We start from the raw sequence: 16,890 nt of genomic DNA, 5'->3' as shown, positions 1-16,890 counted from the left end.
TCCAGTCTGACGATAAGGTTCATCCTTGCGCTTATTTTTCTCATCGCCTGTCGCCATCTGAGCGCAACTATGATGTGGGTAACCGTGAACTGCTCGCCATCCGCTTAGCCCTAGGCGAATGGCGACAGTGGTTGGAGGGGGCGACCGTTCCTTTTGTCGTTTGGACAGACCATAAGAACCTTGAGTACATCCGTTCTGCCAAACGACTTAATGCCCGTCAAGCTCGTTGGGCGTTGTTTTTCGCTCGTTTTGAGTTTGTGATTTCTTACCGTCCGGGTAGCAAAAACACCAAGCCTGATGCCTTATCCCGTCTGTTTAGTTCTTCTGTGGCTTCTACTGATCCCGAGGGGATTCTTCCTTATGGGCGTGTTGTCGGGTTAACAGTCTGGGGAATTGAAAGACAGGTTAAGCAAGCACTCACGCACACTGCGTCGCCGCGCGCTTGTCCTAGTAACCTCCTTTTCGTTCCTGTTTCCACTCGTCTGGCTGTTCTTCAGTGGGCTCACTCTGCCAAGTTAGCTGGTCATCCCGGTGTTCGAGGCACTCTTGCGTCTATTCGCCAGCGCTTTTGGTGGCCGACTCAGGAGCGTGACACGCGCCGTTTCGTGGCTGCTTGTTCGGACTGCGCGCAGACTAAGTCGGGTAACTCTCCTCCTGCCGGTCGTCTCAGACCGCTCCCCATTCCTTCTCGACCATGGTCTCACATCGCCCTAGACTTCATTACCGGTCTGCCTTTGTCTGCGGGGAAGACTGTGATTCTTACGGTTGTCGATAGGTTCTCTAAGGCGGCACATTTCATTCCCTCGCTAAACTTCCTTCCGCTAAGGAGACGGCACAAATCATCATCGAGAATGTGTTCAGAATTCATGGCCTCCCGTTAGACGCCGTTTCAGACAGAGGCCCGCAATTCACGTCACAGTTTTGGAGGGAGTTCTGTCGTTTGATTGGTGCGTCCGTCAGTCTCTCTTCCGGGTTTCATCCCCAGTCTAACGGTCAAGCAGAGAGGGCCAATCAGACGATTGGTCGCATACTACGCAGCCTTTCTTTCAGAAACCCTGCGTCTTGGGCAGAACAGCTCCCCTGGGCAGAATACGCTCACAACTCGCTTCCTTCGTCTGCTACCGGGTTATCTCCGTTTCAGAGTAGTCTGGGTTACCAGCCTCCTCTGTTCTCATCCCAGCTTGCCGAGTCCAGCGTTCCCTCCGCTCAAGCGTTTGTCCAACGTTGTGAGCGCACCTGGAGGAGGGTGAGGTCTGCACTTTGCCGTTACAGGGCACAGACTGTGAGAGCCGCCAATAAACGCAGGATTAAGAGTCCAAGGTATTGTTGCGGCCAGAGAGTGTGGCTTTCCACTCGCAACCTTCCTCTTACGACAGCTTCTCGTAAGTTGACTCCGTGGTTCATTGGTCCGTTCCGTGTCTCCCAGGTCGTCAATCCTGCGCTGTGCGACTGCTTCTTCCGCGACATCTTCGTCGCGTCCATCCTGTCTTCCATGTCTCCTGTGTCAAGCCCTTTCTTCGCACCCCGTTCGTCTTCCCTCCCCCCTCCGGTCCTTGTCGAGAGCGCACCTATTTACAAGGTACGTAAGATCATGGACATGCGTTCTCGGGACGGGGTCACCAATACTTAGTGGATTGGGAGGGTTACGGTCCTGAGGAGAGGAGTTGGGTTCCGTCTCGGGACGTGCTGGACCGTTCGCTTATTGATGATTTCCTCCGTTGCCGCCAGGGTTCCTCCTCGAGTGCGCCAGGAGGCGCTCGGTGAGTGGGGGGTACTGTCATGTTTTGTCATTGATTATCATGTCTTGTCCCTGTGCTTCCCCTTCTATTCGTTTCCCTCTGCTGGTCTTATTAGGTTCTTTCCCTCTTTCTATCCCTCTCTCTCCCCTCCCTCTCTCACTCTCTCGCTCTCTCTTCTCTCTATCGTTCCGTTCCTGCTCCCAGCTGTTCCTATTCCCCTAATCAATCATTTAGTCTTCCCACACCTGTTCCCGATCCTTTTCCCTGATTAGAGTCCCTATTTCTCTCCTTGTTTTCCGTTCCTGCCCTGTCGGATCCTTGTCTAGAATTCACCGTGCTGTGTCTATGTTTTGCCCTGTCGTGTCGTGTTTCCCTCAGATGCTGCGTGGTGAGCAGGTGTCTGAGTCTGCTAGGTTCAAGTGCCTTCCCGAGGCAACCTGCAGTTCTTGATCAAGTCTCCAGTCTGTTCTCGTCTTTACGAGTAGTATTATGCCTTTTGTTTTGTTAAGTATCTTTACTGGATTAAAAACTCTGTTTTCGCCAAGTCGCTTTTGGGTCCTCATTCACCTGCATAACAATAACTCTCTCTCTCTCTCTCTCTCTCTCTCTCTCTCTCATTCAATTCAATTCAATTCAATTCAAGGGCTTTATTGGCATGGGAAACATGTGTTAACATTGCCAAAGCAAGTGAGGTAGACAACATACAAAGTGAATATATAAAGTGAAAAACAACAAAAATTAACAGTAAACATTACACATACAGAAGTTTCAAAACAGTAAAGACATTACAAATGTCATATTATATATATATATATATATATATATATATATATATATATATATATATATATATAAAGTGTTTTAACTATGTACAGATGGTTAAAGGACACAAGATAAAATAAATAAGCATAAATATGGGTTGTATTTACAATGGTGTTTGTTCTTCACTGGTTGCCCTTTTCTCGTGGCAACAGGTCACAAATCTTGCTGCTGTGATGGCACACTGGAATTTCACCCAGTAGATATGGGAGTTTTTCAAAATTCGATTTGTTTTCGAATTCTTTGTGGATCGGTGTAATCTGAGGGAAATATGTATCTCTAATATGGTCATACATTGGGCAGGAGGTTAGGAAGTGCAGCTCAGTTTCCACCTCATTTTGTGGGCAGTGAGCACATAGCCTCTCTTCTCTTGAGAGCCATGTCTGCCTACGGCGGCCTTTCTCAATAGCAAGGCTATGCTCACTGAGTCTGTAGGTCAGGTATTATGCCACTGTGTACTCTCTGTGTAGGGCCAAATAGCATTCTAGTTTGCTCTGTTTTTTTGTTAATTCTTTCCAATGTGTTAAGTAATTATCTTTTTGTTTTCTCATGATTTGGTTGGGTCTAATTGTGCTGTTGTCCTGGGGCTCTGTATGGTGTGTTTGTGTTTGTGAACAGAGCCCCAGGACCAGCTTGCTGTGGGGACTCTTCTCCAGGTTCATCTCTCTGTAGGTGATGGCTTTGTTATGGAAGGTTTGTGAATCGCTTCCTTTTAGGTGGTTGTAGAATTTAATGGCTCTTTTCTGGATTTTGATAATTAGTGGGTATCGGCCTAATTCTGCTCTGCATGCATTATTTGGTGTTTTACGTTGTATACGGAGGATATTTTTGCAGAATTCTGCGAGCAGAGTCTCAATTTGGTGTTTGTCCCATTTTGTGAAGTCTTGGTTGGTGAGCGGACCCCAGACCTCACAACCATAAAGGGCAATGGGCTTTATGACTGATTCAAGTATTTTTAGCCAAATCCTAATTGGTATGTTGAAATGTATGTTTCTTTTGATGGCATAGAATGCCCTTCTTGCCTTGTCTCTCAGATCGTTCACAGCTTTCTCTCTCTCTCTCTCTCTCTCTCTCTCTCTCTCTCTCTCTCTCTCTCTCTCTCTCTCTCTCTCTCTCTCTCTCTCTCTCTCTATATATATATATATATATATATATATATATATATATATATATATATATATATATATATATATATATATATATATATATATATATATATATACATGGGAACTTGGGAAAAACAAATATATATATTAGCTAGAAAGGTTGGGCTCTGCCCTGGATAACTGGTTGCCACTGACATTTAGTAATTGCTTGCTTTTCTACCAACCTTGCCAGCAGGCATGCCAGCTAAGATACTGTAGTTAGACAATCTATCTTGATTGGTCACCTGAAATGGCTTCTTGGTGGCTAGTTGTGAGATTGTGGGGTTGAGAACCTAATTGGACTAAAGCCAACTTCATAAAATTACTACAAGGTCAATGGTATTACAGACACATGTTTTAAAATGAAGATCATGTTAGATGTGTTTTTCAACCCACAAAATGCCCTGTGGGTATGACACCTCTGACTGTCATAAACCTACATCCTGCATGTGTTGTGCCATAATCAACTCATCCTGTAGGCCGACCGGAAATGCTGTTACTCAATCAGTATGAGAAGAACCTCACTTCTAGTAAAACAAGGACAGGAGGGGTGAGACCACCTATCTCACTGTAAACACACTTAGACCGCCTACTACTACTGATCGGGCGCCTGACGAACACAGCACAACGTTCTGCTTTTACCTCCCCCTATGACACCCCAGTTTCGTTTTCTCCTTCTCTCTCTCTCTCTCTCTCTCTCTCTCTCTCTCTCTCTCTCTCTCTCTCTCTCTCTCTCTCTCTCTCTCTCTCTCTCTCTCTCTCTCTCTCTCTCTCTCTCTCTCTCTCTCTCTCTCTCTCTCTCTTCTCCTTTGATGCCAAGTCCCGCCCCTCGACCGGGGTGAGGAGCTTCGTGAGTGGCTGAGAGGACTGGAGCGTTCCCTGCAACAGCTGCCTCTATCCACAACAGGAGTTGGCGGAACTGAGCCCAGTGGAGAACGACTTACAGCCGCTTTGTCACGCATTGCCTCAGCACCGTACCAGCAGGCCAAACGCAGATCACCTAGGACGACATATCTATACATTCATGACCGGACAAGGATTACGTGGTTTAGAAGACAATTGCAAGGAAGAGATAGAACGGATTTTACACAGGTAGGAATAGGATCTGTGTGTGTTTGGACGCTTTGAATTGTAAACGGGCTCTGTGAAAGCAACGCTATAATAAATCACCTAGCCAGCCGGGGCACCTATGCAGTATGCGTGTTGGAGATCGACTATATTGCAGTCCTTTTGCGCAGCGCACCAGATCTACATGACTCCCGGAAGGGATTTTTTTTTTGTACAATTTAGAAATGAAATAGCAGTGTGCTACGCACAGCAATGTATTTGATGTCAAACACCCACGCAGGTTTTCTGGATAAAACCTGCTGAAATGCGGGTTTTGCGCATAAATCTAATTTGTATGCGGAATATGTGCGTTATAACACCGTGTTATTCTAGTCGTTGACTAGGCTCAGACCTATAGGTGATTATATAGAGGATGAAGGCCTTTTCGTGATCGTTACAACCAGGGAATGCAGTGGCTGGGTCGAGTCTTTGTGCGGTTCGCCGCAGTCCCCCTTCCCTCGGTGCGTGTCTGTGGATCGCTCTAACTGAGACCATAGGCCTACGTGCAAACTTGCTCGAGCAGCGATTTGTAATTTGCACGTACACGGTAGACCCCCGTTTATCCGCCTCCGCTGATCAAAATACTCTTATCGAGAACGTTAAGGTTGGACACGGGTTGTTCCGCGCTGTAGGCTTATAGCCAACGCAGTGTAGATGCATCATGACGCTCGTCGTTGACTGAAAGTAATCATGTTTCTAAATTTGGGAGACCCCCCCCCCCCAGTTTCTATTCTAGCTTCTATAAGGCTATATGGAAAGCAGGATACTTCCCGTCTCACTAGTTGTATCATTGTAACATTACCGAGGAAAATGAACTATTGGTTTCCAAGATTACGGTTATTGTTTATCACCCAGTGAAACGCAATGGTTATTGACTCTGAATGGGCTGACTAACACCTTTGTTATCTAATGACACATGCCCAGCACTTTCGAAACCTATGAGGCATACATTTAGGAGTGTTATTTCTCTCACTCTCTCTCTCATTTATTTCCGCCTCTTTCAGGACTGTTGGGTTATAGGAGAGCCCCAGGCAACCATGGATACAACTTTGCATAGCCTGCAGAAACCGACAGCTTCAACCGACAAGGTCCTGGACGGCGGAACGGGACTCGCTTTGGATATGAGTATGGGGGACCGGGAATTCACGGAACAATCGATTAGATTTACCGACAAAATCCCGTTAGTGAAGCCCTATTTAAAAAAAAAAAAAGGACCGAGGAAACTAGACTCAAAATGCCTCCGTGCGCTCCAGGACCCAATCCTGACCACATTACTGAGTACAGATGCACTTGTTACCGGAGACGGGGTGTTTGTTCCCCGGAACCCTCCGACAAGGACAGCGGGGAACCTGTGCACTGCGGCTGTGGTCAAACAGGCGCGGATTGGTGGGCCTGTGTGTCTGAAAGATTCGGGAGCTACCGGAGTAACGGCTATGATTACCGGGGACAATGACACAGAAATGGCGGACACCGCCGCCGAGTTGGAGGAGACAGAGAGGGGGGGTAACCAAGATACCGGTAGATCTCCAGCGCGTGACAATAGACCCTAACGAACGCAGATTCCAGCTCAAACGTGTCCCCCGGGCGCGCGAGGTGGGGGCGGCAACCCCCACACCAGATACCCCTCTAGTATCCCCTCCAAGCCAGGGGAGCAACACGATGAGTGACCTCTTCGCCTCTAAAGCCTTGCAGGGGCCAGATTGTCTGACCATCAAAGACAGTACGAACACCCCCAGTCTCCAGGCCGACAAAGGCGAGATATTTCAGGATAAAAGCGAAGAGGCCTCCCTGGATCTAGTGTTTGATCTGCTAACCCAGCTCCAGTATCACACGCACCAAGCCGACGCAGTTTCGATCTGCGTGGATTTCCTGCAAGGGTTGTGTGTGTACGGGAGTGACTGCGCTTACCACCATACTGTGCTGCCTTACCACTGGCAGATCCGCAGCAGTGATACTGAAAGCTGGCAAAGCGTGGCGGATGATTCGCAGGAACAGTTGGAGAGGCTTTACTGCAATCCGGACAATGAGCAAGTCAGGCTCAAATATCAGTAAGTGATTTTCTTTTCTTGTTCTACGTTCTGTGTAAAAGTAGCCTAACAGAGCTGAGATTGTATTTACAGTTTTAAGACAGGAGTGCTTTGATATGACAAAACGATGTTGTTCGCTATAGACAAGGAGAGCAGCACTCTCTAGGAGCTTAGACACAATAATTGAATAACCTAATAGCCAACTGTTTGGACAGACAAACTGTCTTCATCAGGCTATAATGACAAACACTGTGGGTCACTAGTTTATATAGCGTCATAGGACATACACAAGTGTCTGTAATCATGGTCTGGTGTTGCCTGATGTCATTGGTTAATTCTATTCTATTATATAAGAACATACAAAAACATGAATGGGTAGCATATGATAATAGATACAATTTGTCTGTGTAGCCTGCTGTTTGATATATCTGTTTCTGTAGGTGTGTGTGTGTGTGTGTGCTGTGTGTGTATGGTAATATTTAACTGACTGAGTCGTTTTGGTTCTCTGACTTCCCGTATCTCAGTTCTTCTTCGAGTATCATTTGTTATGGCACTTTTAATTCCTGCAATAGAGTGAGTCTGCGTTTTCTGCTCCCAAACCTAGCTTTCTCATTGGTTGAAACAGCTCAAACCAGGAAGTGCTGTTAGAGCGAGGAACTTGCATGACCTACTGCTGCCTGGTGCCGTCACTGACATACAGGCACTAGCTCTCTCTCTCTCTCTCTCCCTCTCTCTCTCTCTCTCTCTCTCTCTCTCTCTCTCTCTCTCTCTCTCTCTCTCTCTCTCTCTCTCTCTCTCTCTCTCTCTCTCTCTCTCTCTCTCTCTCTCTCTCTCTCTCTCTCTCTCTCTGTCTCTCTCTCTCTCTCTCTCTCTCTCTCTCTCTCTCTCTCTCTCTCTCTCTCTCTCTCTCTCTGTCTCTCTCTCTCTCTCTGTCTGTCTCTCTCTCTCTCTCTCTCTCTCTCTCTCTCTCTCTCTCTCTCTCTCTCTCTCTCTCTCTCTCTCTCTCTCTCTCTCTCTCTCTCTCTCTCTCTCTCTCTCTCTCTCTCTCTCACACACACACATACAAGCACTTGGCAAGCGATAGCAGACAGGCACACAAAGCGTGCTGTGGTTCAAGCTATACACTGCACATTCACACAGCGACACAGTTAGATATTTCACCACATGCACGCATGTGTGTGACCTGCGTGTGCGTGTTGTTGATTTTTAAGTTTTAAACTGAAACTGCATGCATACCTTCCCACCCACAGGATACGCCCCTGTCTGTGAGAACCCAAATGCAGCCAAATATGCAAAGCATATTCTGTGGGTGGGATATTAGGCCTAGCGATATTAGTCCTAGCGATATTAGTCCTAGCGATATTAGGCCTAGCGATATTAGTCCTAGCGATATTAGTCCTAGCGATATTAGGCCTAGCGATATTAGGCCTAGCGATATTAGTCCTAGCGATATTAGGCCTAGCGATATTAGGCCTAGCGATATTAGGCCTAGCGATATTAGGCCTAGCGATATTAGGCCTAGCGATATTAGGCCTAGCGATATTAGGCCTAGCGATGTTAGGCTTTCCTGGTAGTAACTTGGTATAGTAGTGTCAGATGCCCAAACATGATTATTTTTACTCTAATTTTTTTTTATACCTTTATTTAACTAGGCAAGTCAGTTAAGAACAAATTCGTATTCACAATGACGGCCTACACCGGGCCAAATCTGGATCACGGCCAATCACGGCCGGATGTGATACAGCCTGGATTCGAACCAGGTACTGCAGTGTCGCCTCTTGCACTGAGATGCAGTGTCTTAGACCACTGCGCCACTCCGGAGCCCCCCATTCCAAAATAACCTCGTAACTACCAGTGTATTAACCTGTATAGTTACTGTAACTACCAGTGTAATAACCTGTATAGTACCAGTGTAATAATCTGTATAGTTACTGTAACTACCAGTGTAATAACCTGTATAGTTACTGTAACTACCAGTGTAATAACCTGTATAGTTACTGTAACTACCAGTGTAATAACCTGTATAGTTACTGTAACTACCAGTGTAATAACCTGTATAGTTACTGTAACTAGCAGTGTAATAACCTGTATAGTTACTGTAACTACCAGTGTAATAACCTGTATAGTTACTGTAACTACCAGTGTAATAACCTGTATAGTTACTGTAACTACCAGTGTAATAACCTGTATAGTTACTGTAACTACCAGTGTAATAACCTGTATAGTTACTGTAACTACCAGTGTAATAACCTGTATAGTTACTGTTACTACCAGTGTAATAACCTGTATAGTTACTGTAACTAGCATTGTAATAACCTGTATAGTTACTGTAACTACCAGTGTAATAACCTGTATAGTTACTGTAACTACCAGTGTAATAACCTGTATAGTTACTGTAACTACCAGTGTAATAACCTGTATAGTTACTGTTACTACCAGTAACTACTACCAGTGTAATAACCTGTATAGTTACTGTAACTACCAGTGTAATAACCTGTATAGTTACTGTAACTACCAGTGTAATAACCTGTATAGTTACTGTAACTACCAGTGTAATAACCTGTATAGTTACTGTAATAACTATAGTTACTGTATAGCATGTAATAACCTGTATAGTTACTGTAACTACCAGTGTAATAACCTGTATAGTTACTGTAACTACCAGTGTAATAACCTGTATAGTTACTGTAACTACCAGTGTAATAACCTGTATAGTTACTGTAACTACCAGTGTAATAACCTGTATAGTTACTGTAACTACCAGTGTAATAACCTGTATAGTTACTGTAACTACCAGTGTAATAACCTGTATAGTTACTGTAACTACCAGTGTAATAACCTGTATAGTTACTGTAACTACCAGTGTAATAACCTGTATAGTTACTGTTACTACCAGTGTAATAACCTGTATAGTTACTGTAACTACCAGTGTAATAACCTGTATAGTTACTGTTACTACCAGTGTAATAACCTGTATAGTTACTGTAACTACCAGTGTAATAACCTGTATAGTTACTGTAACTACCAGTGTAATAACCTGTATAGTTACTGTAACTACCAGTGTAATAACCTGTATAGTTACTGTAACTACCAGTGTAATAACCTGTATAGTACCATTGTAATAATCTGTATAGTTACTGTAACTACCAGTGTAATAACCTGTATAGTTACTGTAACTACCAGTGTAATAATCTGTATAGTTACTGTAACTACCAGTGTAATAACCTGTATAGTTACTGTAACTACCAGTGTAATAACCTGTATAGTTACTGTAACTAGCAGTGTAATAACCTGTATAGTTACTGTAACTACCCGTGTAATAACCTGTATAGTTACTGTAACTACTCAGACTTTTAAATACATTTGTAAGAAAACTCTTCTTACATTCTCTGAGAAAACCGAAGTAGCCATGGTAACTCTCGGTGTTAGGACAGACCGTAGGGCATTTATTTAAGTTTAAAATGCTTTTCCCAGTTCGTTTACACCTCTCTTTTAAAAGGGTATTTCTTTTCTTCTTTATGGTTTTCTTTTGGGAAGTGTTAGACCATCAAATTCTCCGGGAGAATTTCAAACAACGGCCCCCAACACACTCCCGACATGCTCTGAATTTGAATTCACATATAAGCAAGTAAAGCCAGATGTACATTTAGCTATACTATACCCCCCCCCCCCCACGGAGATATTGTGTTGCCATAGTAACTGAATACGGTTGATAACAGCTGTTATATGATGAGCAGGACAAAACAAGCCTGGCCGTCGACATGGCAACAGACTTATTTGGCAGCCATTGCTGTGTGTGTGTGTGTGCGCGCGTGTGTGTGTGTGTGTGAGGGGTGGGGAGGTCCATCATGCTGGTATGAGACTCTAGATGAATCCCATCCATATAACACCTAGGAAATACTATCTAAATACTAAATACTAATCCTCTTCTCTCCAGATCCCTCTGGCCAGCAACAGTTACATAGAGAGAGGAATACTATCACTGTTTACACACACTCACCCCCGTCCCGTGACAGGAATATTTATTTTATTTCACCTTTATTTAACTAGGCAAGTCAGTTAAGAACAAATTCTTATTTTCAATGACAGCCTAGGAACAGTGGGGTAACTGCCTGTTCAGGGGCAGAACGACAGATTTGTACCTTGTCAGCTCGGGGGTTTGAACTTGCAACCTTCCGGTTACTAGTCCAACGCTCTAACGACTAGGCTACCCTGCCGCGTGTGTGTGTGTGTTGTGTCCTGTGTGTGTGTGTGTGTGTATGTGTGTGTGCGTGTATATGTGTGTGTGTGTAATGTGTATATGTGTGTGTGTGTGTGTTGTGTCCTGTGTGTGTGTGTGTTGTGTCCTGTGTCCTGTGTGTGTTTGTGTGTTGTGTCCTGTGTGTGTGTTGTGTCCTGTGTGTGTGTGTGTGTGTTGTGTCCTGTGTCCTGTGTCCTGTGTGTGTGTGTGTGTGTGTGTGTGTGTGTGTGTGTGTGTGTGTGTGTGTGTGTGTGTGTGTGTGTGTGTGTGTGTGTGTGTGTGTGTGTATGTGTGTGTGTGTGTGTATGTGTGTGTGTGTGTGTGTATGTGTGTGTGTGTGTGTGTTGTGTCCTGTGTGTGTGTTGTGTCCTGTGTCCGTGTGTGTGTGTGTGTGTGTGTGTGTGTGTGTGTGTGTGTGTGTGTGTGTGTGTGTGTGTGTGTGTGTGTGTGTGTGTAATGTGTATATGTGTGTGTGTGTGTGTGTTGTGTCCTGTGTCCTGTGTGTGTGTGTCCTGTGTGTGTGTGTGTCCTGTGTCCTGTGTCCTGTGTCCTGTGTCCTGTGTCCTGTGTCCTGTGTGTGTGTGTGTGTGTGTGTGTGTGTGTGTGTGTGTGTGTGTGTGTGTGTGTGTGTGTGTGTGTGTGTGTGTGTGTGTGTGTGTGTGTGTGTGTGTGTGTGTGTGTGTGTGTGTGTATGTGTGTGTGTGTGTGTGTGTGTGTGTGTACTGTGTCCTGTGTGTGTGTGTGTTGTGTCCTGTGTGTGTGTGTGTGTCCTGTGTCCTGTGTCCGTGTGTGTGTGTGTCCTGTGTCCTGTGTCCTGTGTCCTGTGTCCTGTGTCCTGTGTCCTGTGTCCTGTGTCCTGTGTGTGTGTGTGTGTGTGTGTGTGTGTGTGTGTGTGTGTGTGAGTGTGAGTGTGTGTGTGTGTGTGTGTGTGTGTGTGTGTGTGTGTGTGTGTGTGTGTGAGTGTGTGTGTGTGTGTGTGTGTGTGTGTGTGTGTGTGTGTGTGTGTGTGTGTGTGTGTGTGTGTGTGTGTGTGTGTGTGTGTGTGTGTGTGTGAGCCTTTTGTTGGACGGCGGTAAGAGCTTCACACGTCATTAACTGACACAGTGTCACTGAGCACCAAGGGCAGAGTGACCAGACACCAAGGTGTGATTTCTGTCCCACTTGCACAACTGCCCGTGTGTGTGTGTGTGTGTGTTGTGTCTTTGTGCCGTTGTTTGCCAGAGAATATAATTTCTCAGACAATGTGTAGCCTATCTTGTGTGTGTGTGTTACCTGTGTTCGTATTTGTGTGTGTACGTGAATGTTTCCTTGCGTGTGAATGTTTCCTTGCGTGTGAATGTTTCCTTGCGTGTGGATGTTTCCTTGCGTGTGAATGTTTCCTTGCGTGTGAATGTTTCCTTGCGTGTGAATGTTTCCTTGCGTGAGTGTGTTTCCGCGTGTGTGTGTGAGGAGATAACGTGTCAGACCGCTTATGAAATGATTCACTGGGGCGAGGTCTGGGTCGCCCTGCCTTTCATCACTCAGTCTCTACCTTTCTCTCTCTCTGTCTCTCTGTCTCTCTCTCTCTCTCTCTCTCTCTCTCTCTCTCTCTCTCTCTCTCTGTCTCTGTCTCTGTCTCTGTCTCTGTCTCTGTCTCTGTCTCTGTCTCTGTCTCTGTCTCTGTCTCTGTCTCTCTCTCTCTCTCTCTCTCTCTCTCTCTCTCTCTCTCTCTCTCTCTCTCTCTCTCTCTCTCTCTCTCTCTCTCTCTCTCTCTCTCTCTCTCTCTCTCTCTCTCTCTCTCTCTCTCTCTCTCTCTTTCTCTCTGTCTGTCAGAGAGAGACAGACTATCTGTGTGTGGCCATGAGTGTTCGTGCTTACAGGCTTCCTTCCGTACCCAGTCTGAAACTTTTTCCTCTCTTCCCTATCGTCAACCTGTCCCCCCCCCTTCCCTCCCTCTCAAATTCTACCTCTCGTCATTGTTTCCCTGTGAGTGTGTGTGTAGACTGAATAGCCTGTCCTCATTCTGCAGAAGAACACTCCATTATATTCAAACTCTGTGATGAAAGGAACTGAAGAGGGTGATGTGTGTGTGTGTGTGTGTGTGTGTGTCGTATAGGACTGGATTTAGACCCCTTGTGTATATGTTTTTGCTGTTTGTTCTTTGTCTCTCTCTCTATCTCACACACACACACACACACACACACACACACACACACACACACACACACACACACACACACACACACACACACACACACACACACACACACACACACACACACACACACACACACACACACACACACACACACACACACACACACACACACACACACACTCTCCGCACTCAGAGACCACAAACCACAGCCGCCCCAGAGGTGCTTGTTAGGTGTGTGTGACAGAGTGCTGAAGAAGAGGGGAGGCTAATTATCAGAGCGTTTCTCACACCTCCTCTATTTTGAAACTCCAGGCTTGAACTCATTACAGCCGTTATTTCAACTGCTGTCTGTGTGTCTGTGTGTCCAAAACTTCAGTTGACTGTGCCCTGCACTTAAGGAGTGTGTGTGTGTGTGTGTGTGTGCGTGCTTTCGTGCTTGCCCTGATTGTTTGACCTGGCACTATTGTGTCACCATGGTTGGTCAGTCGTTGCCCCTGTTGCCATGGTGATCCCGGTACTGCTTCGTGATTGGTTCGTTGGGTGTAATGTCTACACTCCTCTTTTCATCCTCCTCTCTCTCTGTTCTTCTCTTCACACACTCTGACACTGCTCTCAGGATATGACCTGAAATTAATTTTAGAGGTGTGTGTGTGTGTGTGTGTGTGTGTGTGTGTGTGTGTGTGTGTGTGTGTGTGTGTGTGTGTGTGTGTGTGTGTGTGTGTGTGTGTGTGTGTGTGTGTGTGTGTGTGTGTGTGTGAGTGACTGTTCAGTAAGGGTGCGTCTTTGGACTGTGTCTGGCATTTGATTGGCTCTCTTAATGAACTCCCAGACTAACGCTGTGAACTTCATTTAGCAAGCGTAATTTCATTTTGAAGCTGCTTACCTGGTCCGTAGAGAAAGAGAGACGGGACGGACTGGAGGAGGACAGAGGAGGAGAGAGAGGGGGACAGAGGAGGAGAGAGAGAGAGAAGGAGAGAGGGGGACAGACTGGAGGGAGAGGGGGGCAGAGGAGAGAGAGAGATGGGGACAGACTGGAGGGAGAGGGGGGGGCAGAGGAGAGGGAGAGGGGGACAAACTGGAGGGAGACAGAGGAGAGAGAGAAAGGGGGACAGGGACAGAGAGGAGAGAGAGAAGGAGAGAGGGGGACAGACTGGAGGGAGAGAGAGGGGGAAAGACTGTAGGGAGACAGAGGAGGAGAGAAAGGGGGACAGAGGGGGAAGACTGGAGGGAGACATTGGAGGAGAGAGGTGGAAAGACTGGAGGGAGAGAGAGGAGGAGAGAGAGGGGGAAAGACTGGAGGGAGAGAGAGGGGGAAAGACTGGAGGGAGAGAGAGGAGGAGAAAGAGGGGGAAAGACTGGAGGGAGAGAGAGGAGGAGAGAGAGGGGGTAAGACTGGAGGGAGAGGGAGGAGGAGAGAGGGGGGAAAGACTGGAGGGAGAGAGAGGAGGAGAGAGAGGGGGTAAGACTGGAGGGAGAGGGAGGAGGAGAGAGAGGGGGAAAGACTGGAGGGAGAGAGTGGAGGAGAAAGGGGGGCAGAGGGGGAGAGGGGGGACAGAGGAGGGAGACAGAGGAGGAGAGAGAGGGTGGGACAGAGGGGGACAGAGAGGGGGACAGAGGAGGAGAGAGAGGGGGACAGACTGGAGGGAGACAGAGGAGAGAGAGAGGGGGACAGAGGAGGAGAGAGAGGGGGACAGAGGAGAGAGAGGGGGACAGAGGAGGAGAGAGAGGGGGACAGACTAGAGGGAGACAGAGGAGAGAGAGAGGGGGCAGAGGAGGAGAGAGAGGGGGACAGAGGAGGAGAGAGAGGGGGACAGAGGAGGAGAGAGAGGGGGACAGACTGGAGGGAGACAGAGGAGAGAGAGAGGGGGACAGAGGAGGAGAGAGAGGGGGACAGAGGAGGTGAGAGAGGTGGGGGACAGAGGAGTGAGACAGAGGAGAGAGAGAGGGGGACAGAGGAGGAGAGAGAGGGGGACAGACTGGAGGGAGACAGAGGAGAGAGAGAAGGGGAAAGACTGGAGGGAGACAGATGAGAGAGAGAGATGGAGAAAGACTGGAGGGAGAGAGAGAGAGAGAGAGGGGGACAGATGAGGAGAGAGAGGGGGACAGACTGGAGGGAGACAGAGGAGAGAGAGAGGGGGACAGAGGAGGAGAGAGAGGGGGACAGAGGAAGAGAGAGAGAGGGGACAGAGGAGGAGAGAGAGGGGGACAGAGGAGGAGAGAGAGGGGGGACAGACTGGAGGGAGACAGAGGAGAGAGAGAGGGGGACAGAGGAGGAGAGAGAGGGGGACAGAGGAGGTGAGAGAGGTGGGGGACAGAGGAGTGAGACAGAGGAGAGAGAGAGGGGGCAGAGGAGGAGAGAGAGGGGGACAGACTGGAGGGAGACAGAGGAGAGAGAGAAGGGGAAAGACTGGAGGGAGACAGACGAGAGAGAGAGAGGGAGAAAGACTGGAGGGAGAGAGAGGAGAGAGAGAGGTCAAAGGAGAAGGAGGGAGACAGAGGAGAGAAAGAGGGGGACAGAGGAGAGAGAGGGGGAAAGACTGGAGGGAGGGGGCAGAGGAGAGAGAGAGGGGGACAGACTGGAGGGAGACAGAGGAGAGAGAGAGGGGGACAGACTGGAGGGAGACAGATGAGAGAGAGAGGGGGAAAGACTGGAGGGAGACAGAGGAGAGGGAGAAGGAGAAGGAGGGAGACAGAGGAGAGAGAGAGGGAGAAGGAGAAGGAGGGAGACAGAGGAGAGAGAGGGGGGAAAGACTGGAGGGAGACAGAGGAGAGAGAGAGGGAGAAGGAGAAGGAGGGAGACAGAGGAGAGAGAGAGGGAGAAGGAGAAGGAGGGAGACAGAGGAGAGAGAGAGGGAGAAGGAGAAGGAGGGAGACAGAGGAGAGAGAGAGGGAGAAGGAGAAGGAGGGTAGATGATTGTCTGGCATCACTGAAGATACGAAAGAAAAAAGTGGGGAAACTGAAGAAGTGTAATATTCTAAACTTGTATATTATTATTTCTAAAATATTGTAGACTGAATATTATAATATAATATTATAATAAAATAAATAAATAAATAAAATGAACACTTGTTCCCTTTTAAAAATGTGTTGATCTTTTTATTTTCTAGAGCTTGTCTCGTTATAACCCATTGTTTTCAGCTTGGTTGTGTGTGTGTGTGTGTGTGTGTGTGTGTGTGTGTGTGTGTGTGTGTGTGTGTGTGTGTGTGTGTGTGTGTGTGTGTGTGTGTGTGTGTGTGTGTGTGTGTGTGTGTGTGTGTGTGTGTGTGTGTGTGTGTGGTGAGATAGAGGGTAGCGTGATCAGGGAAAAGACAGTTGGTGAATCTATGGCTGGTGTCTAGTTCTATTCTGCTCATAAATGTGATAGTTCACACATTCCTCATGATTATGGCCTTGTGGCTGACTGCTGGCACACGCACACGCACGCACGCACGCACGCACGCACGCACACACACACACACACACACACACACACACACACACACACACACACACACACACACACACACACACACACACACACACACACACACACACACACACACACACACACACACACACACACACACACAGTCTTGTTTTACTAACCTTGTGGAGACACACATTCAAAATCCTATCCTAACCTCAACCCCAAAACCTCACACTAACTCTAATCATAAACCTGACCTCTAACCCGCA

At 47.2% G+C, this 16,890-nt stretch overlaps 1 protein-coding gene across 1 annotated transcript in view; it reads left to right on the top strand.

Annotated features, from left to right (window-relative positions):
• Positions 1–4,613: 4,613 nt before the first annotated feature.
• Positions 4,614–16,890, top strand: part of LOC124005159 (TCDD-inducible poly(ADP-ribose) polymerase) — a 38,515-nt gene continuing 26,238 nt past the window's right edge. Inside the window, exons 1-3 of the mRNA XM_046314149.1 lie at positions 4,614–4,795; positions 5,815–6,273; positions 6,323–6,858. Of these exons, the coding sequence (XP_046170105.1) occupies positions 5,848–6,273; positions 6,323–6,858 (962 nt within the window). The 5' untranslated portion in view covers positions 4,614–4,795; positions 5,815–5,847. The remainder of the gene's footprint in view (positions 4,796–5,814; positions 6,274–6,322; positions 6,859–16,890) is intronic.

This window comes from Oncorhynchus gorbuscha, linkage group LG19, assembly GCF_021184085.1.
Source record: "Oncorhynchus gorbuscha isolate QuinsamMale2020 ecotype Even-year linkage group LG19, OgorEven_v1.0, whole genome shotgun sequence".
NCBI classification, from domain to species: domain Eukaryota; kingdom Metazoa; phylum Chordata; class Actinopteri; order Salmoniformes; family Salmonidae; genus Oncorhynchus; species Oncorhynchus gorbuscha.
Note: the sequence above shows the minus strand (reverse complement) of the source record. Positions and strands in the feature narration are given on the sequence as shown.